Here is a 23,624-nt window from a genome sequence, read left to right as displayed (position 1 = left end):
AGGGGTCAGGGCATGAGCACCATCCCTGAGAGCTGCTCTGCTGTCTCCAGTGTTGCCTATAGAGAGATACTCAAGAAACGCACTTCATAATTTGGAAACTTGAAGGGGCAGTTTGCACTGGCAGGACTCTGAAGGTTTACATCTTCAGGTCTTATGATAAAATGCTGCTGACCAATGTTATAAAATTTGATAATGTTCTAAAGTGTCTTTAATCTTTTCCCAAAAGGTGTGCTCTGACCTCTGAATTTATTTGGCAGCCACTTGTGTTTTAATTACGCACACCTGCCGGTCCTTAGGCTCATGTTTCAGAATTACCCAGATTTTATTTATGCCACTTGTTATCTTACCTGTGATGTATACTGACTCTACTGACAGGATGAACTATTATTCACCAATATTATCAGTTTTTCATTAAATTCCAGTTGACTGCTGGTGCAGCCATTATTTGTAATTAGGAAAACAAAACAAAAAGGGGGTGACTGTTTCCCTACTCAGATGTTTAGCTTAAGTGAACTGTTGTACTCAAGTAACTGAGGTCAGTAAAGGCAAGGGGAGTGGAAGTATGAAGTAAGAGAAATGTAACGAAGTTGTACCTACATATGTAATTGTTAAAGTTTTTTTCTTTTAATAATCTACAAAAAAAAAAAAAAATAGAATGCTAATACCGGTCGTGTTAGGGTGCTCAATTTAAGGGTAAGTTCTCTAAGCTTTCCTGTTTTGTCCAACTTTTTCTAATAGGGTTATAATGCTCTTGTAATAAAAAATAATGATTTCAAATTGCAATATAATTTTATACCATTGCTACTATTTGGAGACAAGGACATGAAACAGTGGTAGGGAAACGTTTTATTGTTTAAAGTCAATGAAGAATATATGTCTCCGAAAATAGAGGTTTTCATTTTATCCAGGCTGTCGCCCTCCCCAATCCATTACACATTTAAGTTCTTTAAGAATTTTTCCAGATAAAAATGATTTGGGCCACTTTTAAGATTTTGGAATTCTTCGTTACCATTTGCTTTCAAACCATCCGAAGATTTTTCATCGGCTCTTTAGGTATTTTTTACAATTATAGTAAGGTGCCAACTCAAGCCAGGTAACTGAATGCTTTCCACTCCATCCTATGGAATTGGGGGTCCACGTTCTCTTATCCAGAAAAATGGCCCATTACCCTTGTTCTCACTTGGGCACGGTGAGCTCTGGTCCCCTGCCCCCAAAGCGGAAGCTCAGCTCCTCGTGTCGGGTCCTCAGTTAAGCCTGATGTGGGTTTTGTGAGCAAGGAGGTATCCCCGTTCACAGCTAATGGGACATTTGTGTTCTGAGCAACACGCGGCCCCTTTCTGTGCTTGTTTTCCAAGTGAGAGGAGGCGGGAGGTGCTGGAGGGAGGATGCAGGTGTTCGCTGCCTGGAGGAAAGGGTCCAAATTTGACTCAAGCCCTTTTCTCTTGCGTGTAGTAGGTGGCATGCCTGCTAGTCTACATCTTACCAATGTCTTATTTAGCTTGTTTTGAAGTATCTTCCCATTTTGAGTATTTGTGCTCTGCCTTTTCCTCATTCTGCATGTTTTCTCTTTGCCTTAAGAAGTTCAGTTTTGATGCTGTAACTATAACCCTGTGAACACAATAGGAGTACAGATTCTGTCAGCAATCAGGAGAACGATCCTTAGGATTTTTCAGTTAATGCTTACTTTTAAAATATAGCGAGAAACTTAGAAGGGTAAAGATGGGGAGAATAAAGAGCATGGAAATTTTTATATTTTTTTCGTTATTCAAAGAGTACAAATTTAAACCACATTTAGCAGAATCTGTTTTCCACATCTCTGGCAGGGCAGCAGCCAGAGCAGTCTAGTGTAGCGAACAGTCAGCCAGATTCCGCTTTGGAGAGTGGGAGCAGAGCGCCACCTGACCGATTCTCCTTATTTCCGCTTGTCCTTCAGTGCGTGGACCTGAGCTGTAACGAGCTCAGTGAAGTCACTTTACCAGAAAACCTGCCTCCAAAATTGCAAGAACTAGACCTGACTGGAAACCCCCGGCTGGCCCTCGATCACAGAACCCTGGAGTTGCTGAAGTAAGTGTTGTGTGAGACATCACAGCTGTCGGGGTCTGACAGCAGGGTTATAACCAAGTAAAAACTTCCGAAGGCCTGCAGCACCTCTAACACATTAGCAGCATCTGCACACATTTGAGGTGATGTGCACCTCTGTCCTGCACCAAAAGGGAGAGCTAAGAGAAATCCCAATCATTGGACACTCATGTGTCCTTCCGGAAATTGTGAAAATATCCAAACACAAAGCAGCAAGAATAATGAATTCAAAGAGGAACACGGGAGACAAAGACACAGGGGAGAGCAATAAATGACCCAGACATACCAGTGACTGATAATACGGGGATGCGTAATGCAGCTGGTTCTGTAGGTTTTTGAGAGAGATGAGTAAGGTAGGAAAATGAACAATTTGGAATTAAAATTCCAATTATTTAAACAAAATTAGGAGTGTGGGGTAGTTGGATCCTTGAAATTCTCTTCCTGTTTTGGGAAACAGTTCATTGATATTGTCTCCTTCTTGGTGCTGATGGAGAAGTACGTGTCCACGCTCTCTGTGTAAGGCACTAAAGGCCGTCTTCTTAGGACGGAGGTCTTTATAGGGACATTTCCATAGCACTCTTAAGTGTCTAAACACAGAATTAACCTGTACTCCACAGCTGAATACTATACCGCCATTACAAACAATGATGTGCAGTTATTATTACTAACTCAAGGTCTCCACAGTGTTGTGATAAGTGAAAAAAAAGTTAATGAAGAAATTGGTATAGTATCATCCTACTTTTTGCAAAATACACTTCTGTGCATTGGGTGGTATATCTGCATATGTGTGCTCATGTACACCTAGAAAAATGCCTGAAAGAATATTATAACATTGAAATACTGTTATTCTCAATATAATAGGATTTGGGGTGGTCTTAATTTTCTTTAAACTTGTCTGAATTTTTGACTCTTTTTTGCTGTGTGTGTTAAAGTAGCTGTCTTGGACGTTGACCAGCGTTAATCATTATGTATGCCTTGCATTCTTAAACCCTGTTGTAATAGCTGTTCCTGAAAGGCATCTTCTGCTATCCTAGGGAAAAGCGAAAGAGGGGCTTAGGGTGTGAAAAGGAAAGCAGCACACATGCTGCTTTGGGTCCATTAAAACCGTCCTAGCCCTTAGTGCGGACCAGAGCTTGGAAATCACTTCAGGTGATTCTGGATGGAATGGGCGTAACTCGGGCCTGTTGGTTGATGTTTCAGTGCTTAATGAGAACGCTGGTTTTGGTATGTAATTAGCGAGTGCTGGCCGAGTGTCCTTGGGAGGCCAAGGGGACTAGTCTCTCTGCACTGCTCACGGGTCCGTATGTGAAGCCTTGCCCCAAGTGCCTCAGTCTGTCTGGTCCTCAGTGTCCTTGCCTCTGGGATAAGGGGGCGGGACATGCTCCAGAAGGTACTTCTCAGCACGAAGAGTCCATGTATTATCAAAATACATCCCATGTGTATACAGGTAACTTTTGAGTAGTTTTATAAATACAATGTGAAGTTTTGTGTTAAAAATAAGTACATCAAAATCTGTTAATAAATGCAACTAGCTGTTTGGAGAAAAATAAAAGTTGAATTCTTATCTCACACCAAAATAAATTCCAGCAAATAAAGAGTTAAATCTATAAACTGAAATAATTTTTAAAAGTGAGAAGGGACCAGCCCTGGCCAGTGTGGCTCAGTTGGTTGGAGTGTCATCCTGTAGACGGAAGGGTCACAGGTTCAGTTCCCAGTCAGAGCCCATGCCTGAGTTGTAGGTTCGGTCCCCAGTAGGGCCATGTACGAGAGGCAATTCATCGATGTTTGTCTCTTGCGTTGATGTTTCTCTCCCTTCCTTCCCCTCTGTAAGCATATCCTTGGGTGAGGATAAATGAATAAATGTGAGAAGAAATCATATGAATATATTCACAAGCCAGAAAAATACTTCTTAGGCCAAAAAGAGGGGTGGGGGTAGAGAATCAAAAGAAGAGAAATTAATATATCTATAGATTTGTCTTGATATTTATGTTACATATATTTATATATAAAAATACTTCTTATGCATAAAAGGTTTAAGTGTCTATTTCAAAAACTACTAAATCTAAAACGAATGACAAACTAAGAAGAAACTTAAGCAAAAATATGAAATAACAACACTAATATTTAATATTTAATAGAAAATGTTCTTACAAGTCAATAAAAAATATTCAGAATAAGTGAAGAACATTAACATTTAATAAAAGAAATCAGATAATAACATGAAAAGATCATGTTCAACTTTATTAGTATGTCAAGGAACTATTAAATATTTAAATGCTAATGAGTTTCTCCCTCAAAGTGGTGTTCCTAGAGGACTATACGTGGATAGAACTTTTCTTAAAAGCTGTTGGCCCTGTGCATCAACCTTCTAAAAATATTCCCATACTGAGACCAAGGTTTTCTCTGGCAAAAATGTATTCTAAAAAATAATCAGAAATGTGTTTATTTTGGGTATAGAAGTAATCATCAGGATATTTCTAATTCTATTTAGGATCAATGTAAAATGATGGGAAGTGTCCGTGATTTAATCAGGAGAAAGAGGCAAAGCCGTAGATAGGTAGTTAGGTAGACAGCAGACCCACCATCCCACTGATGCGTGCGTAAGAAAATGTCTGTGTGTGTTAAGTTCTCCACAATGAGCGCAGAGAGTGGCCTGAACTGCTGTAGAGGAGCATGTGTGATGCTCTTAGGTAAAGCTGTTACTTTCTGCTTAACATCCAGAAGACTGTGGCCTTTTAGTAACTCGGGAGAGTTTCCATACCTAATGCACTGCTTACACTGCTAGAGGGTTGGCCTATCTGTTCTACATGAGCCGCGGTAAGTGCATCTGGTGCCTCTTCTGTGTGACTGAGCTCCAGCTCCAGACCATCTCAGACTCACTTAAAGATGTACAGGAGTCAGAGTTCGGGTCACCTCCGACGGCTGCTCAGCCACACTGTGTTCAGCTGCGCAGAGAATGAGAAATTACTGCTTCACGGGAAAGGGTTATAGGAGAGTTCGAGAATTATGTATTCTTTAATAATCAGGCTAGGAAATGGAATTATTTCTTTGAAAGCTTTGTGTTCTGCCTATAAAAAAGTATGAATGTCTTTAGAAATGAGCCTTCAGCTTTCCTCTAGAATGCAGAAAGGTAGCGAAGTTGTGGGGAGAGCCTTGAGGCATGCCCTAAGAAGCCAGTGCATGGCTCAGCATTGACCGTGGGCAACATCTGGCGCCAGGTCATGTGGAGAGCTAGTAATGGTAGCCTTTTTTAGCACTCCTCTTATTGCTAGGGTTGAAACCTTTGAAAAGAGAGTATATATTTATGTATGTATGTGTGCGTGTATGTGTGTGTATATATAACACACACACACACACACACACACACACACACACACATACACCCTAGTGTAAAATTGGGTGCTAATTTGATTTTGGGATTCTCTATTGGTACCATCTATGAATTTTATGTTTTCCAGCTTTTTAGGATAAAGGGACAGGAATGTTTGCTCGTAATTGAGAATAGAAACTTTAACAAAGTGTTTTCAAATTTCAAAGAGATTGCCACCAACTATTTCTGGAATTAAAGTGAATACTATTTGATATCAATTTACTTCTTAGAGTTGAATGGTTCGTAGGAGAGGTATTCAGTATTTGTTTTATCTTAGAGTTTATGAATGCCAACAGATAATTGAGCTTCTTGGAGTCATGGCAAGTGTTTAGGTGTTGTTTAAGTTAAGAGATTTTATGGATGTTTCTTCTATTTAATTGGGGGGGCGGGAGGTGGCTAGTGGTAGTTTACAAGTAGGAGGGATTTATTTCACCATGTGGCAACCAGCCTTTTAAAAAACCTACTTCCCATCTGTGTGACTTCCTGTTCAGGGGCACTGAATGCTTTCTAGTAGGCCGGTTTTTAATAAACCCCGTTTGAGAGTTTACCCTTTTAGTATTTCTGTCGTGGGTCCTATTGGGAGTGGAGGTGAGATAAGAACTTGTCTCCCAGTTTAAGTACACATAGCTAATGTAATTTATTGACATTCTCCTCATTTACTTTGTAATTTTATTAGCCTTAGCATGGGTGGCTGTGCAGGTGAGGGAAGAGCTGGAAGCCGCAGGGGACAGCAAGTCCTCAGTGATACCTGTGAAATGTTTTAAGCAGTGATGTGGGCAGAAATTGCTTTTGAGGATGAATATTGCAGAATCGTCTCACATCATCCAAACGCAGTGTAACTGAGACTTAGATTTTGATCTTTTCAAATCTGGGTGTGTGTGTTATAAAAACACATCCAATTGAATAGTTAAATTTCCTTTCCTCGAGCCGAGGTTGAGAGCTGTTCTTTTCATTCCCAGGAGAGAGTAGCTGTCTAGTGCGGTGTGTGAAAAAATCTCTAATAAATGGCATAGAATGCTGATAAGAAATAATTTTCATGCTCTGGATGTTTGTCCCTTTGTTTTCATTGTGAATAGCAGCTAGCTATTGTTGCTGATAAATGGTTCAGACACGTTAGCCCTGGCCAGGCAGCTCAGTTGTCTGGAGCATCGTCCCACTACGCCAGGGTTATAGGTTCGATCCCCAGTCAGGGCACGTAGAAGACTCAAATAATGAATGCATAGATAAGTGGAACAACAAATTGATGTTCTTTTTCTCTCTGTCTCCTTTCCTCTCTAAAAACTAAAATCATTAAATAAAAGTCTTTAAAAATATTTTAGACACAGTAAGAAATGGTAAGCACAGAGTGCTTGGCAGGTGTTTTTTGTTTCTCAATAAAGGTAGTAGCTTGAACATGTTTGGCTTTAACTACCCCTGTCCCTTCTGTTTCTCTTGTTAGCAATATCCGCTGTTTCAAGATTGACCAGCCTTCGTCAGGAGATGCCTCCGGAGCCCCCGCCGTGTGGAGCCACGGCTTCACTGAAGCATCAGGGGTGAAAAACAAGTGAGTGGGTGATGCTTAGCATGAGAGCCCCCGGCCCACTTCCCTCTGCAGTGGGGTATAGAGAGCCCCGGTGCTCGCGCCTCCCCGCCTCACGTGATGCTTATTTGAACATGTTTCCCCAGAGCCCGGCGCCTCATGACTTCCGTACGTTTGAATTACGCTCAGCCCCGCCTGGCGTCACATACTATCTCTTTGTGAGAGAGGTTGCTAGGATACCATGTAACTGACACATTATATCTGTGTGAGACGCCAGTGTTTGGAGGAGGCATAAGTATTGAAATGCATCCCTGCTCTTCTGAAAAGCCCCTTTCTCTTTCGCTGAAGCCTGTTTACCCAGCAAAATGGGATCATGTTAAAGAAGTACTCTTGATTGTCCATATTCAAGATCACTAACGTGTTGACCAGTCAGTGCTTCTGTGGAGCTGTTTCTACGACCTAAATTAGCTTGGCAGGAGTTTGATGTCTGTTTTCTAGAATGTCAGTTGCTTGTCTTGCCACCAGGACATGTCCATCTGAATTCCTTTCTCTTCCCTGTTTTCACCAGCCTTCCCTGTCTTAGATGCACGTGTTGATTTTCCTGAGAATTATAATCAAGCACTTCAGGCTTGCTTGCTTTTTATGAAGAGGTGCTAATAATTTAGTACTAGAAAAGTGAAGAATTCTGTAAATTAGAGTAGTCACTTTAATCAGCTAAGGTTCAAGGACACAACATACTAAGAGGCGGGGAAGGACGATCCAATATTAGCTAACATTAGTGTTCAACCCTGGGTGCACGTGAGAATTAGTCAGGTGACAAACTTTAACAAAATTCTCCAACCAAGGGCCATTAAATCAGAATGTTCTCCAGTCTCCCCCAAATGATTCTCATGTGCGTCCAGGTTTGCGAACCGCTGACTGGCTGCATACCCTTCATGGAAAATAAAAGGTGGGATCCTGGTGCCATGCTGCCTGCTTCTCTTTGGGGTAGAAAACGGAATCAGCTGAAGTTCCGGATCTGACCCACGGCCCCTTTCCTCCTCAGGAGTGTGGTGTGGCATTGTGCTGACTGGGAGGGGTGGTCCCCATCTCCACCCCCTGTTCCGTTCCATTTGCCCCCAGAGGTACCTGGGCACAGGCTGGCACATTGCTTCTGTGTACTTCACACTGTATGTCATCATATTTGGGAAAGGGGAAGAAATAGTACATTCTTTGGAACACGCCTGGTTCCTTCCTAGAGCTCTTTTTAGAGTAAAAGACTTTATGTCTTGCTTGCCAACACCAGTGTGTGAAACTGCTTTCAACTTCACAAACATCAGTGTAAAATCTAAGATTGGTTTTTAAACATCTCTGGATATTAAAATGTATTATCCACTCATATATATTAATGAAGCAATGGCCAATTAATCTTTTTGCATAATTCCTCCTTCCACGATTCTTGAAAATTTTGTTATACTGAAGTATAGCACAGGTACAGAAAAGTAACAGATAAGTATACAGCTCTATGAATCACGACCTTAATCAAAAACTAGGACGTCACCAGCACCTCTGAGGTCCCGTGCCACCAGGCCCTCGCTTCACGTCCCTTCGCTTTTTTACCTTCGGCTTTGCCAGCAGAAGCTTCTAAAGGACTTCCTTTCTGACTTACAGACAGAGTGTTCTGTCAGCAGGAGCCTGCTGCAGGCCGTTCGGAGGGAAGGCAAGGACTGGGGTGGTCCCTGCTGCCTCCCTGTCGCCCTCGCGCATCCTCTGGGGGAGACCCACGCTGGAAGCTTCAGTCGGATGAGTTAGGTTCTTCCTCAGACTGAAAATCAAACAGGAAGCTTCAGTGGAAGAGAACAGTCACTACTGTACTTTTATAAAACATTGTTATTTTTTTACCGCCCCTTCCATTTTGACTAGCAAGGGGAGCCTGCAGAAGGAAGATAATTTATAAGACGGTGTGATATTATATTATCAAACTCTGCTTTGCCACTGGTGACTGTGTAACTGGGGACGGCTCGCTTCTCTTCCTAAACAGAGGCAGGACCTGGACCGTGCTGACGGGAGAGCCAGGCCGCCTGGCCGCGCACCTGGGCTCTGGGCGTCGTTGCCAGATGACCTTGGGCGGTTCCTGGCCTCGCTCTGGTTTAGTCGCTTTAATGGCCCCACCTGTGAAACGGCACTAAAATGCTCCCTGTCTCCACAGGGTGGTTGTCAGAGTCCCCCAGTTACACATGTGAAATGCTGAGAGTTTGAGATCTTTTGTATATTTTTACATACTTCCCCTATATTTTTCATATTTTCTAGTGTTTTACTTGCTATTCCATTTTTGCCTGATGGAGCAGTTCTCCTTAATAACTTGTTGTGAATGACTATGGACATACGGGTTTGTGATCATGTTATTTCCCATGTCTCTTCTTCTCTTTTTACTGCCATTTAAAAATAATGTCATCAGAAGAAAAGGGTCAGGGAAACCACATGGGAAGCATAAATATGTGTCAGGCATCCTTCTTTGCTTACAGACATTAGTTGACAGAAATTAATTGGGGTTAGCTGACCTATTTTTAATCTGTCTGGAGTCCTGAAGAAAGAGACAGGACTGAGGGAGACCCATTGGGAAGGAAACCGAGCTGGGCTGGACATGGAGAAGGGAAGATTCGACATGGCCCCAAAGTCTCTTGCTTTGCAGGTTGTGCGTGGCAGCTCTGTCGGTGAATAACTTCTGTGACAACCGGGAGGCCCTGTACGGGGTGTTCGATGGAGACCGTAACGTGGAGGTGCCCTACCTTCTCCAGTGTACTATGAGCGACATTTTGGCGGAAGAGCTGCAGAAAACAAAAAATGAAGAAGAATACATGGTCAATACATTCATTGTGATGCAGAGGTAAAATCTAGAACCTTTGCTGCGTGTTTCCTTGTTCTGGGGGTGTTCGCCCTCTGGTTATAAAACTGGGTGCCCAGTACTCTCCAAGCGCTGCTGCTGAGTCTGGGTGTGCAGGGCGCGTGTCTGCTTCCTTGTTCTGGGGGTGTCTGCCCCAGCCCCAGGGCTGGACTGCGTTCCATCGGAGACAGACGGTGGTTTTGGCAACTCTGTAGGAGGCCACGTCCATGCCTGGAATTTGGTTTCTCTTACAAGTGGACGTCACAGGCACGTCGCGAGCTCAGGTGTTCCCAGGTGTTCCCCGCACATTTCCCCTCCCCAGAGCCGTGCGAGCTCCAGCGGCTCTTCAGACCGCTCGGTGTGCAGACGGACGTCTCTTTGGAGCGGACTGTTCCTGCCTCAGGGTGTTCACCCTTATAGAGTACAACCCTGGGTAAACCCGAGACAGTCAAATTTTAAGCCAGAACTTAAATCATTCTTCATATGTTGTTTTTCCTCTTTATTAAATGTTCAGGTCAGTGTTACTAGCAGAATCCTAGGCCACTGCCTAGAGCTTATGGGCACCATAGAAATTTTGGACTGTTTGTACCTCTGAACGTTATAAACATTCCCTCATTCAAAGGATTGCCCATTCTTTTGTCGCTTTACTGAGTCTATAGGTTGCCTCTCTATTAACATTGTTCTGCAAACACTCGCTTATGCAGAACCAGGAAGTGGAGAGTGCTCTAAAGGTCATGGGAACAATGACCTTCTTTTCTCTCCCTTTTCTCCCTGGGTCATCTGCCAGGAGAAGTAGCTTTGTAAGAGGGGTAGAAAAAGTATCTGCTAAAGGTTGGGAAAAGCCTTTAATGTTCTCTACGTCATGGGTAGTGAGGTCCCCTTGAAGAACTCCACAGAGCAGGCCCAGGGAGGGCCTTTGCTGCTAGACTCAACTCTGTCTTTCAGATTCTCAGTGGGCATACTGCTCATAGCTAGTATTTAATGAATCTTCTATATGTGTTGGCCATTAATCCAAACAGCTTACTGCCGTGGGAGAGGTACTCTTGCTGTTCTTACTTTATTTCTGGGAAACTTAGGTACAGAGAGGGGAGGCACCCTGCAGTAAGAGCTAGTGGAGGGTGCAGCCAGAATTGGACCTCAGGCGGTAAGGTTCCAGAGAATGTTTGACTGATGGGGACACCTACCTACGTTTCTGTTTTCACCTCCATCCTGTTCCAGCAAAAAAGCAAATAGATAACATGCACATACATGCACACACCCTTCACATCCCTCCAGGAGGTCTACTTATCACAGACCCTCCATCACCAGATAAGAATTAAAAGCATAAGACCCTTGAACTCTCTCATTAGCTGGACTTCCCACAGGATAGCCCCCTATTTCTGGCCTTGCTCCGAGTCATCATAGTGCCTTTGAAAGAAAGAAAGCAAGCACTGGTGTGTGGGCAGGGCCTAGAGCCACGCCTGCTCTGCTGGCCCTTATCCAGGGTCATTTGTAGGTCTCTAATTTTCTCTATTTGTTTTTTTTTAAAGTATATTTTATTGATTATATTGTTACAATAGTTCCAGTTTTTTCCCCTTTGCTCCCCTCTGCCCAGCACCCCCCCATCTCCCAGCAACCCCCACCCCAATCCCCCAGGTCCATGCCCATGGGTCATATATACAGGTTCTCTGGCTTCACCCTTTCCTGTATTATTCTTTAAAAGAAAAAAATAATAATTTTTTAACAATAAAAAATAACAATCCCCCCCTCAGTCTTAAGACCCTTTGTAATCTTACAAAGGACAATGGGCAAAGGTCTCGTGGTCCTCTAGCTGCTTCAAGCTGGGTGTAGTTGTCCTCCTACCTACCCTTGAGTCCAGAAATCCCTAATAATAGTGGGGGTGTGGAGGGGAGGGGGCCTTCCCACACGGGGAAGGATCGTGCAGACTCCAGGTCAGTTGACTGTCCCCGGACAATGGCATGCTCGGTTTAACAGGCTGGCATCCTTGTTGTGTTCTGGGGGCAACAGATTTGGCAACAGAGTTAAAAGGCATCATTCAGTCCATAACCACTAGATGACAAAAGGCAGGGATTAATTTTTTAGTGTCCCACATTAGGGAAAAAAAGGCTTTCCCTATTTGTTAATAGAATATGGGGTGTGTGGTGACCTTTTCAGTCCTCGGGAGAATTGGATGGTCTTTGTGTGACATGCTAGTGCGTGCGCATAGGCTGCCCTGGCTTCCGTTGCTAGTATGGTCACGTGCCTAACCTAAACAGGAGGTGGGGGCTGATGGTGCCTGAGGGTCTGCCCTTGTGAGCAGGCGCCTGTCTTAACCTCATGCTCCTGCACAGTGAGGCTCAGTGGGCCCGGCTGGCCCCGCCACCTGTGGGGCTCCACCTGACTGTTGGGACCTGCAGGTGCTTTGTGTAATCAGGAAGTCAGTGGGTTGATGGTCACAAATGAGAGCACTTTGGAGCTTGAATACTAGAATGTCCTTTCTTTAAATACTCTAGAATTGGCGTCACTGGTCCAGCAAGTCCTCACCACCTAGAGCAAGAACACTGGTGGTCCAGGACACCAGATCTCTCCCAGCAGACATCCATGCTAGGGGAGAGGGTGGCCAGGTGACTTGGAGGTCTGTGTGTCAGTGGGTGCAGTGTCTTACACCTGATCCTGTTGCGGAGGCCCCTTCACTGCCCCTCTCCGGGGAGCAGAGGGCGTTTAGAGAGGAGCGGGCGAGCTTTCAGCGGTCATTTGCCCGCTGTCTCTGGAGGGTGCTGCTCTGGGAGTAGCAGGCTGGGCACATCAGCTCCTGAGGCTTTTAGTCATCAAGGGGCACTTTGCCCCAGGTGGGAGCAGGCCCCTCTTCATGAGGGTGTGTCTGTCAGGAGTCCCAGAGCCCTTGTCCTCTGAGGCTGAGCGGTGCCTGCGTTGGCGAAGAGGCTCACTCAAACCCCCAGGTTCGGTGGTTCCTCGCCCATCCAGTGGACAGTCTTCTGATGAGTTAGCAAAACGGACGCCTGCCAGGCTGTGTTGGGTTTTTACGCCCTCTCTTTGGCTTCCAGGAAACTTGGTACTGCTGGGCAGAAACTTGGAGGTGCTGCTGTCCTTTGTCACATCAAACATGACCCTGTGGACCCAGGCGGATCCTTCACCTTGACCTCTGCTAATGTGGGCAAGTGCCAGACGGTTCTCTGCCGAAACGGGAAGCCACTGCCTCTGTCCAGATCATACATCATGAGCTGTGAGGAGGAACTGAAGAGAATTAAACAGCACAAGGCTATTATCACCGAGGTGAGGGGAGTGAGAGAGCCTTTCTCCTCAGGGGGTGGGGACCACAGGGCCAGGGTCGTGTGGCAGAAGCCAGCCAGGCAGCATTTCCCTCGAAAGACTGTCTTTAAAGTTGGTTTAAAATTAGAATTCCAAATCCCTGGTGTCACAAAGCAAATTCTTTATATGGTAGGTGTGAGGACATCGTAATGTACAGAATACTGAAGGTGTGTTGATGGCCTATCTGTCAGGGACTGTGCCCAGCGCCCTGAGTCATTGCCCCATCTGGTCCTCAAGGAGGTGCTGGATTGGCTTCTGGTTGACGACTCCGCCCCTGAGATCCCACTGTGGGTATCCCTGTCCTAACTCTGCTCTGGTGGGCTGTGACCTTGAAACCTTCAAGCCTCGGTTTCCTCATCTGTAAAGTGGGGACAGTGATATATCTGTCCTGTCTCATGAGGCTTCCGCATCAATGGAAACGGATTCGCTGTTCTTCTGCGTCACGCCTCCTGTTCCATCTCAATAAGGCGGGGAATGGTGTTCAGCCAGGGATGATTTTGCCCCAACAGGACGTTTTGGAGAGCCTGGAGACATTGTTTTGCTATCACAACTGGGGCAGAGAGCACTTTGGGCGTGTAGAGGTAGGCGTGCCGCTAAAAGTCCTGCCACGCACAGGGCGGCCCCACAGCAGAGAGGGGCGCGGCCCGGCCTGTCAGCGGCGCCCTGTTGGGAATGGCTGGGTAAGGGTGAGGCAGTCTGCACCGGAGCAAGGTGCGGGGCAGAGCCGCTGCCCCGCGGGCCCCAGCAGCCCAGCGGCAGGCACTGGCCCGTCATACAGCGTCCCCCCGTGGGGCGCTGGGCGATGGTTGGCGGTGCAGCAGTGACCGCCCCGGGCGCTGTCCGGCCTTGCGTTGTCGATAAAGCCCGCAGGCCGTGTGTAGCCCAGGAAGACGTGGGGAAGGTTTACAGCTCAGGAGAGAAAAAGTCCGTTGAGCACAGGCAGGCTTTGAAAAGGACCGTGAGGAAGATAGAGACTTGGGATCCACGGTGAGAGTCTGGGAATGAGTCCGTGTGTCCGTTCCATTCCTGCCCGCCTCTTCTGGGGGCAGAAAGGGTTAAAGTAGATAGTGGACGCTATCTCAGGGACAGGCGGCCTAAGGTGGGACAGATTGTATTGAATTAAGCACTCTGCCTTTCACATACAGGGGTTAATGACTCCTGCTGCAGAAGTGCAGACCTCTTCCGCTTTCTCTGCCTCTCCTCCTCCTCCTCCTCCTCCCTTCGGTCTGCACTGCAGAATGCGCAGCCCCTTTTGGCTTTGTTCCTTCTCTACCACACGAGCACGTGCAGACACACGTGACACACAGACATGGCCATTGGTTCTGACAGGATGAGATCAAAAGGGTTGGGCAGAACAGCAAGGGTAATTTCTGGCAGATTGCACTCTCCAGTGAGCAACAGTTACATCAGTAGGCTCAAGAGAGCTGAAAACTGCGCTTGAAGACCCGTTTTAGTCATTTTCCTTCTAAGAACTGCATGCTTGTGGGTGTGTCAGGGCGGGATCGTGCGGGTGGAGTTAGCAGAAGTCACCCCTGGGGTACCAAGCAGATGCCTTGCAAGGTCCCCACTGAAGGCAGGCAGGGGGCAGGGGTGGAAAGGAAACGGCCAGTGTCTGGAAGAAACTAGCTTTAAGGGAGATGGTGAGACCACCTCTGTCACCTCATCCTAGACACACACTGAAAGTGGCCTTTGTCATGATGGCGCTTCCCTGGGAAAGCTGTTAAAAATAGGGGCATGGAGAGGCACGTTACGGACCTGAGACCCTCACACTTGAACAAAGTACCAAGCGGCTACACGGGGTCACCCCTCCCCCCTCCAGCTTCAGAGTAAAGGTCTTTTTCAGCCAATGGTCTGAAACGTTGGCTCCTGATTTAAATGGCATGAACCCAACTGGACTCAAGCCGGGGGACTTTGTCTTCTCCACTTACCACCAGCAAAGCGAGTTCTCGGAATGGGAACTGGCCCTTCTCCCTTAGCATCTGCCTCTCCACCGTGGGCATTCTGGCCCAGTGAGTCACACCAAGAATACCCCACCAGCCTTTCTTCTTTTTTTTAGTTTCCTAAGTTTAGAAGTGTCTCCTCTGGGCCTTGTGGCTGATGGACTGTTGGAGACTAGTGTAAGAGTCAGGGCATTATTTTGAAGCAGACCTGCCTCGCATGTCTACTCAGGATGGGCTTCCTTCAGAAAGGCCCTTCCTCCCCTGCCGGCTACAGGAGAGGCCTGTCACCGGCGTTGCTGTGTCGGGCCAGAGGGTGGCTTGCTCTAGAAGCCAGTGTGAACGTGGTCCTTCTGGTCCCTCCTGTGTCCGAGCTGCCCAGGCCACTGCCCCAGGCTTCTGGTGACAGATGGACCTTGACCAAGCAGTCCTTCCCTTTGTGGCCCATGGAGCTTCTTCCCTGGGTCCCGTCAGGCGGCCAGGGAAGCTGCCACCTGCGCTCCGTGCTGACCTCTGCTTGGAAACCCTGTTCTTCCAGGACGGCAAGGTGAACGGAGTGACGGAGTCCACGCGCATCCTGGGCTACACCTTCCTCCACCCCAGCGTGGTGCCGCGCCCCCACGTGCAGTCCGTGCCCCTGACGCCGCAGGACGAGTTCTTCATCCTGGGCAGCAAGGGCCTGTGGGACAGCCTGTCCATGGAGGAGGCCGTGGCGGCCGTGCGCCACGTGCCCGACGCCCTGGCTGCCGCCAAGAAGCTGTGCACCCTGGCGCAGAGCTACGGCTGCCGCGACAGCCTCAGCGCCGTGGTGGTGCAGCTCAGCGTCACCGAGGACAGCTTCTGCTGCTGCGAGCTGGGCGCGGGCGGGGCCGTGCCGCCGCCCAGCCCGGGCATCTTCCCCGCCTCGGTCAGCATGGCCATCAAGGAGCGGCCGGCGGACGGGCTGGGCGGGCCGTCCTCCAGCAGCGGCCTGGCCTCGGAGATCAGCAGCGAGCTGTCCACCTCTGAGATGAGCAGCGAGGTGGGCTCCACGGCCTCGGACGAGCCCGCGCCCGGGGCCCTGAGCGAGGGCGGCCCCGCCTTCGCCGGTGAGCAGCGCTGCTTGCTGCATCCCGCCTGCCTGCCCAGCTCCTTCCAGCGCCAGCTGTCCAGCGCCACCTTCTCCAGCGCCTTCTCCGACAACGGCCTGGACAGTGACGACGAGGAGCCCATCGAGGGCGTCTTCAGCAACGGCAGCCGGGTGGAGGTGGAGGTGGACATCCACTGCGGCCGTGCAAAGGACAGGGACAGGCAGCAGCCCCTGCTGCACGTGCCGGCCGAGGCCAGCGACGAGGGCATCGTCATCAGCGCCAACGAGGACGAGCTGGGGCTGCCCAGGAAGGCGGACTTGGCCGCCGTGGGGACCATCGGGCGCCGGAGGGCTAACGGCTCCGTGGCGCCCCAGGAAAGGAGCCACAACGTGATCGAGGTAGCGACGGACGCGCCTCTCCGGAAGCCTGGAGGCTACTTTGCAGCCCCGGCCCAGCCCGATCCTGAGGATCAGTTTATCATCCCCCCTGAGCTGGAGGAGGAGGTCAAGGAGCTCATGAAACACCACCAGCAGCAGCAGCAGCAGCAGCCGCCCCGGCCGTGCCCGGGGGACCCGCTGCCGGACTACTGTGACACACCACTATGACCCCCCCCACCCCCTCCTAAAATAAACTGAGTTGCAAGAGTCTCCTAGGCTCGCATTAAACCAGGGGTTTACTCCACGCCCTTCTCCCAGCCTGTCTTCGCAGCCAGTCTGTAGTTCTCCTGTTGGTGATTTTTAAAATAATTACCACTTTTCTTCTAGTGATGCTTTACCAATATGATTTAAATTTGTTAACTTTTTTTCCTAACATATCAGATGTGTAAAGACAAAGAACAAAAGGTTTAATATATTGCAGAGAAACAGTTAATGATAATGTAATATTTTTTAAAATGGCTTTTTATTGTTTTGTTCGGAAGGCAGGGCAGGTTGCCATTGCTAAATGATTTAATAATATTGTAATTCTGTGGGGAAAGGCTTTTTTTTTTGTCTTGAAAATGATAGACATTTGTAGAATATGGAGACTAACTCCTAGGAGTTGCTTTACTCTGTCAGGTGACTTAAGTCACTGGGATTCACTAATTTTCTCTGAGAGAACAGTTGATTGAGAAATTTCTATTGTAAATAGCTCCGTGTTGTATAGTGTTGCTTCCGATGTCTTGTGGTTTGGGCATAAGGACACAGTCAACACCTGACTTTTCCCTCCTCGCCCTCTGAGGAGCCCCCCGCCCACCCCCACCCCCAATTCATGAAGTGATGGGGCTGAGCAGCAGCGAGGAGCATTTCCATTCAGATAAGGGGCCTCTTAGGCCGCCGCAGACGAACCTGCACCCAGGGGCCTCTGCACCTTCTCCCTTCCTCCCGCACCTCCACCCCGCCCCCTGCCTTGTGCAGACACGTCTTAGGTGTGTTCCTTACTGCTGCCACGGTCAGCATGCTTGTATAGCGTTCAGTTAGACCATTTACATACCGAGAGTTATGTTCAAGCAGAATGCACAGATGAACATGTCATAATTTTTGTTACAATAAATACAAAATTTACAAGGATCGCACCATCTGCCTTTGTCTCAGCAGCCAGATGTGTCTTGCAGACGGTCACAACAGCTCGGGTTTGGAGCGACGAGGTGGAACGCTGATGTTATCAGATATTTCTGACTTTTTTTTTTCTCTGAAGGGAAAAGCACCCAACAGGTTAACCAACTTACATTGGATAAGGTAGCGACATTGACCTTGTGATTAACAATAGAAATAGTTGATCTTGGAGCCCCTCTATTTCTTGTTATTATGTAGGCCAGGTATTAAAAGGGGACTAGACAGCGGTTGCGCAGAGGGGATCTCTGGGAAACCTCTCCCTCAGAGCCACATCCCTTTCCAATTCTCTCGGGGGGCCCTGAAGCACAGGAACAGGGTAATACCCCTTCATTTGAACAGTGAAAATCCGGAGCTAGTAGGCTCACTGTCCACCACCAGGACACCTGACGTTAGCACAGTGCTCCCCCCGACCACCGGCCTCATTCCCAGGCAGTAGCCCCCACCCTGCCCCTTGTGAACCACGTGGTGAAGATACTGTTGGTCTTCTTTCTGTCTCGCGTGGACCAGCTTCCCAGGTAGATCTATCTCCTCTCTTCTTCAGGTCTGTCCTCAAGTGGTACCTGTGACAGGACAGTATTTCTCAGCTAGTAGACTCAGTGGCGGTGGCCTGTCTGTCCCTTGCTTAGTGGCCAGATGAGTGGACTGGCCTTGTCTTGGTGGTGTCCCCATTGCATTCCGTGTCAGGCTGTTTGCACGCCAAGCTCTTTGAAAACCACAAGGGCCATGGAAGGAGCTCATCTCAGCCCAGTAAGGGATCCATGGGTGACATGTGGCCTAGACTGGTGAAGCCCCGGCCGAGCTCTGTGTTCTAGACTGAAAGCAAAACAGTCTTAGGACCCCTGTGCCCAGCCCCTCGCCAGCACCTCGCCCTCCTGTCTTTGTCCTGCTCCAGGCAGATCGGAGCAGACAGCTGTGGGAGGCGCCGCGTTTCACACCCACGAAGACCTGGGCTGGTTCTCTGATGCCCACAGTCCTTCCATCCCCCGTGGGCCAGGTCCACCTGTCACCTTACGGGGGACCCCCCACCCCACAACAGTCCGTGTGGATTTCTCTGCAGCTCCCGTCCACAGGGGTCAGCACTTGGAGCAGTCACGTGAGGTGTCCATGATGGGTCCTCCAGCAACTGCCTGTGCTGGGGTCCGCCAGTGGCACCGTCCAGTGTCCTGTGGAGACCTCCCCCACTTCTTAAGTTCTGTGGCTGACGGGGAGACGGTGCAGCCGGTGCTGGTGTTGGCCCCCCCCCGTTCTGTTTTTTCCATCATTAAGTGACACTGAGCACACCCTGTGTAAGGCACCGCGGGGATGAAGGACAGAACGTCGCCCTTTGGGACTTGGAGTGAGTGGGCACAGGGATGAAAGGGTAGCAAAGGCAGGTAAGTGCTCGTTCTTGCGTGGGAGCCTCACGGTTATTTTCTGAGCAAGAGTTTCTTTTTGCTTCTCATCACGGTAGCACCTGATAAGATATGCACACTGTAAAGTGCTTAGTATTTAAAGGCCCCCGAATCCAAGGTATCTCCAGAGCGCACAGGAGCCAGAAGGGCATCTCCCCCTGCTGGGAAGGCCGGGTCACCGGGAAGGAGCTGGAGAGAAGGAAGATTTTGGAGCAGAAGATTCTAGACGCTCTGGGAAGGCTTGCAGCCTCCCTAGTAGACTCGGCTCCTGGTTAAGGGCCCCAGAAGTTGTTTGGTGTCAGGCCAACCATGTGCGTGCCCTCGGATTACTGACTTTGAAGCGGGCACCCGGGGGTCTGGGAGCCCTGACACCCAACCTGCCGGACCTGGTTTCTCTTGATTGCCGTTGTCACAGCGCCACCTGCTGGTGAGGTTAGACTCCGGGTCGGAATGGCCACCATGCCGGTTCTTGCTTCATCCTCCCTCCGGGTTTCCAGAAGAAACAGTTTATGCTACTGATTTTCCTAGATGCATGGAAGCAATCCCAGCACTATTAAGGAGACAGAATTCTTTTTTTTTTTTTTTTTTAATCCTCACCCGAGGACATTTATTTTTCGTCGCTTTTAGAGAGAGGGGAAGGGAGAGAGTAACATTGATTGGTCGCCTCAGGTGTGCACCTGGTCGGAGAGGTACCCTGACCAGGCACTAAACCCGCAACCTTTCAGTTACACGACGATGCCCCAGCTAACTGAGCCACAGCGGCCGGGGCAGAGACAGAGTTCTAATGAAACCGCCTGTATTGCACCTGTGGCAGCCTGCTTTGTACGGTGGTACAATGGATGCCCACTGGGCCCAGTGATGGGCACTGTTTTCCCTGGGACACTGACCTGTGGACATGAAGAGGTGTAGCCAGAGTCATAGCACTGACCTGGCAGAGAGGACGTCGGTACGCCCAGCATCCACCCAGCTCCCCATTCCCCGTGGTGAAAAATACCCAGAAACCCGTCATGTTCTTTGGACCTGCAGCTCAGCACCTGAGAGTTGGCCCAGTGACATCCCACTGGATCATGTGACTCCCATGTGAACCCCCCTAGAAGGCATTGTGAGCCCACCCCGACCCACCGGGAGACAGGATTCATGTGAAGTGCGGGCGCTGTGGTATCTGCCCTTCCCACCTGCCCAGTGAGCGAACCAGGTCATGCATTTGGGGTAATTTGTAGACAGTGAAGCCTTAAGGAAGTGGAAGTATTGTCATTGTACATGAAGCGTTAAGGGTGGCCAGAAAGAAAATAACTGGGAGCACAGCAGAAGTGCCTTTTTAAATGAATAACTTGGAGAAACATCTATTGAATTGTTGGAGAGAAAGAGAGTAATGGGAGAGAAAATAGGCTTTTCTCATTTCTTGCCCTTGAACTTCATTTTTTCTTCAATTCATCCTCCACCATCCTTTTGTGCAAATGAATCTCTGCAAACTTTGTTCCATTTCAGAACTGTCATTCACCTGCCATGAACTCATGCCTGTTGCTGTGCATTTGAAAGATGGCTCTCAAATTTTTTTATTCCTCCCCACCACCAAAATTGCAGCCAAGGTCAAACCATGTGGCAAGCCCATTCCCCTTGTCATTTAGTGGAAGATCCTGAGGGTGACGGGGTTGGCGGGTGCTGCATATTGTCCCTTCCCTTCAAGAAGATCAAGGTTGAACACTTGACAGGAGGAGGTGGGCAGGATCCCTAAGGCTGCTGCTTCCGTCTTCTGGGCTGTTATAAAGTAGGAGGTCACACCGTCCCCAGCCCTGAATTAAGAGCCCCAAAACAAGTGCTGCTTTTGTTGGACTCTGATTCATTAGTGCCTCCATTTTATTCCAGACCAGAAGCACAATGTTCTGTCCTAGTCAGAGGGGGAAGCAGCAGAACACTTGGAGAATTTTCTCCCGTCTGCTTATGAAGAGACCCACTCATTCCCATTATCCCACCTCTCCTCTAAAGACGTGAACGCTGTAAACCGTTTCAAACGGAAATGCCAAGTACTTGGGTCTTATTCCGATGATCTTGTACTCTCCCGTAATTACTGTCTTAGTGAAACAGCATTCGAATAGCAACTACGGTAACTTTCCCAAATGTCGCACCTCCAAATGTTGACTTTTCTTGAGCTCATTTAGAGGTCATCTGCTTTTCTGGATCTAAGAAAACTGTTTCACAGTTAACATTTGGAGGATCTTAAATCAGTAGAAGCTTCCCTGTAAGCCAGGAATAGGCTCTGCACACAAAATATTTTGTTTTATGGCCTATAATCCATTTTAAGAACTACTTGAATATTCCTTTTCCTAGAGTATGTCAGTGGGTTAAAAATAGCTCATTGAAAAGTATGTCACATCCACGGCTCCTAAGCGCACTGACACCGTCCTCGCTCACAGGTAAACCCATTAGGATCTTTCTCCTCGCACCTTGATTAGGCATCCATTAATTACAGTGCTGTCTGCACGTCATTTGCATATACTTTGATGCCAGCATTTCCATGACTCCTCCGCTCTTCAGACTTACATCTTAGGGTATTTCTTGGGCTACGGGGTGTTAGGCTTTGTCCCGTTCCTTCCCTATCCCTGGCACATATTCGAAGGCCTGAGCCGGTGCGTGTCAGGGGATGCGGGCAGCGGGCAGCAGGCAGGAAGGGGGAGCCTGCCGGGTGACCACCGTGTGCTGCTCTCCGTCCGTCCACTTCAACCTGGTCTGAGCGTCAGAGGGCGGGGCTGACTCGTGATGTCACGAGTGCCTGCTTCTAGGCAGAGTCCGAACTGCCGCTGTGCTGAGTGTCCTGTTGTGGCTCGTCTTCCTCCCCGAGCTGCAAGTTCGAGGCTCCTCGCCCCCTCCGCAAGCGGCCCGACGCCTCTGGGAAGAAGTGCTGGGCTGGGCGGCGGGCATGAGACGGACAATTAAACCACGTATCAGAAGATGACAATCCACCGCCAAGACCCATATAACCACAGTGTCGGGGGCTGGGGGGAGGGTCAGGGCGTGGACTTGCACCCGGTCTGGGATGGCCAGTGGGCCAACCCCAAGTTCAAAGTTCTCTTTAAGTCCCAGTCCTGCAGTGTGGTCATTGCGAATCGGTGCTGTGTGAAGCTCTTCCTGGCCCCCAGTGGCCTTCAGACTTGCCTGTCTGTGACTTCCTGAGGGACAACGTGGACTTCCCACCTCCGATGAACAAAGAAGGGGGGAGCATGAGCTGCTGCTCATAAACACCCCGAGCAGGTCCCTCCTGCGGCGGAGAGCCAATAGCCCCTGCTGCCCACTCAGGACTCGCCAGGGAGGTGCTTGTCGCCCCCACCCATGGCCTCCTGGTCCCCTCCTGCAAGCCTGACGCTGGCAGAACCTGTCCTCTGTCATCAAGTCCTGCCAGTCGACTTCCTGGACCTTCCTAACAGAGGACAGAGACAATGAACAAACGATTTTTTTTTTAAACAAACACAATCTTTTCAGAGGTGAGGGAAGTAGGAAGAAGGCTGCGGATCAAGCGTGGTGTTTGAGCCAAGGCAGGATGTGGGGGAAGAGAATCTCAAGCAGAGGACCTGCCAGGGAGCAGCCCCGGCGGAAGGGGTGAGTGCTGGGAAGCGGGGTGACGTGGGCACGTGGAGCGCCCCTCTCCTTGCCCCCGCTGGGTCTGACAGAGGTAAGCAACAGGGGCCAAAAGGTGACCTTTGTTCCTCAAAGCTGACAATACAGAAAAGGGTTTGTGTCCTTGGTGAGCGGACCCCATCATCAGCCAGACTCGCTGGAGCGGAGACCACCACCCCCTGGAGGTGTGGCTGAGGACTGGGGTTCTCTGCAGGAGGAGGGGCGGCACGGGAAGACCTGCGCGCAGCGCCTCCTTCCCGCCTTTCCCACGAGGGGTGCCCGGGGCCGCTCCTCAGCTGGGAGGAGGACGCCCGTTGCCAGCTTGGCAAGCTCAGGGAGGGCAGCGTGGTCAGAGCCCAGTGACCCCGGGCAGGCGGGCGTGGGATGTAGAGCGGTTGACATGGACATGGGCGGTGGACACGGGCTGGGTGGGGGCGAGGGTTCTCATTGATACCAGCCCAGAGACTAGCACAGATTGGCCCTACTCTGTGCCCGTCATGGCCAGCTCACCCTGTGCGGGTGTGCACCTTCCACTCCCTGCCCGGGACCAGGAAAACGCTTTTTAAGACAGGCCTGGAATGCAGGCTTCCTCGGCGGGGAGCCCTTTGACGTGTGAATTCCTCTCTTTCCAGCTCGCTGTGGTTTTACCAGCAGGGTTATGACATAAGAAATGTAGGTCAGCCACGGGCTAACCGCTGTGAAGATCTCTCCTACAGGGAAATAGCCAGAACTATTCATTTCAAAATGTCTCATGCTTAACACAATATCCATTTCCTCCCTGGATTGATTAATACGGCTTGTTTTAGTTCGGTTATTGGCAGTAGCTGAAAGACAGCATGGAGAACCCAGTGCCGCCTGTCGGCGGAGAGGACCCTGCTTCTG

At 49.2% G+C, this 23,624-nt stretch overlaps 1 protein-coding gene across 1 annotated transcript in view; it reads left to right on the top strand.

Annotated features, from left to right (window-relative positions):
- The window catches only part of PHLPP1 (PH domain and leucine rich repeat protein phosphatase 1), a 169,634-nt gene extending 152,795 nt beyond the window's left edge, over positions 1–16,839 (top strand). Inside the window, exons 13-17 of the mRNA XM_090285418.1 lie at positions 1,934–2,064; positions 6,888–6,992; positions 9,640–9,834; positions 12,876–13,104; positions 15,616–16,839. Of these exons, the coding sequence (XP_090141544.1) occupies positions 1,934–2,064; positions 6,888–6,992; positions 9,640–9,834; positions 12,876–13,104; positions 15,616–16,752 (1,797 nt within the window). The 3' untranslated portion in view covers positions 16,753–16,839. The remainder of the gene's footprint in view (positions 1–1,933; positions 2,065–6,887; positions 6,993–9,639; positions 9,835–12,875; positions 13,105–15,615) is intronic.
- Positions 16,840–23,624: the final 6,785 nt, after the last annotated feature.

This window comes from Furipterus horrens, unplaced genomic scaffold, assembly GCF_987537825.1.
Source record: "Furipterus horrens unplaced genomic scaffold, mFurHor1.1.pri manual_scaffold_8, whole genome shotgun sequence".
NCBI lineage: Eukaryota > Metazoa > Chordata > Mammalia > Chiroptera > Furipteridae > Furipterus > Furipterus horrens.
Note: the sequence above shows the minus strand (reverse complement) of the source record. Positions and strands in the feature narration are given on the sequence as shown.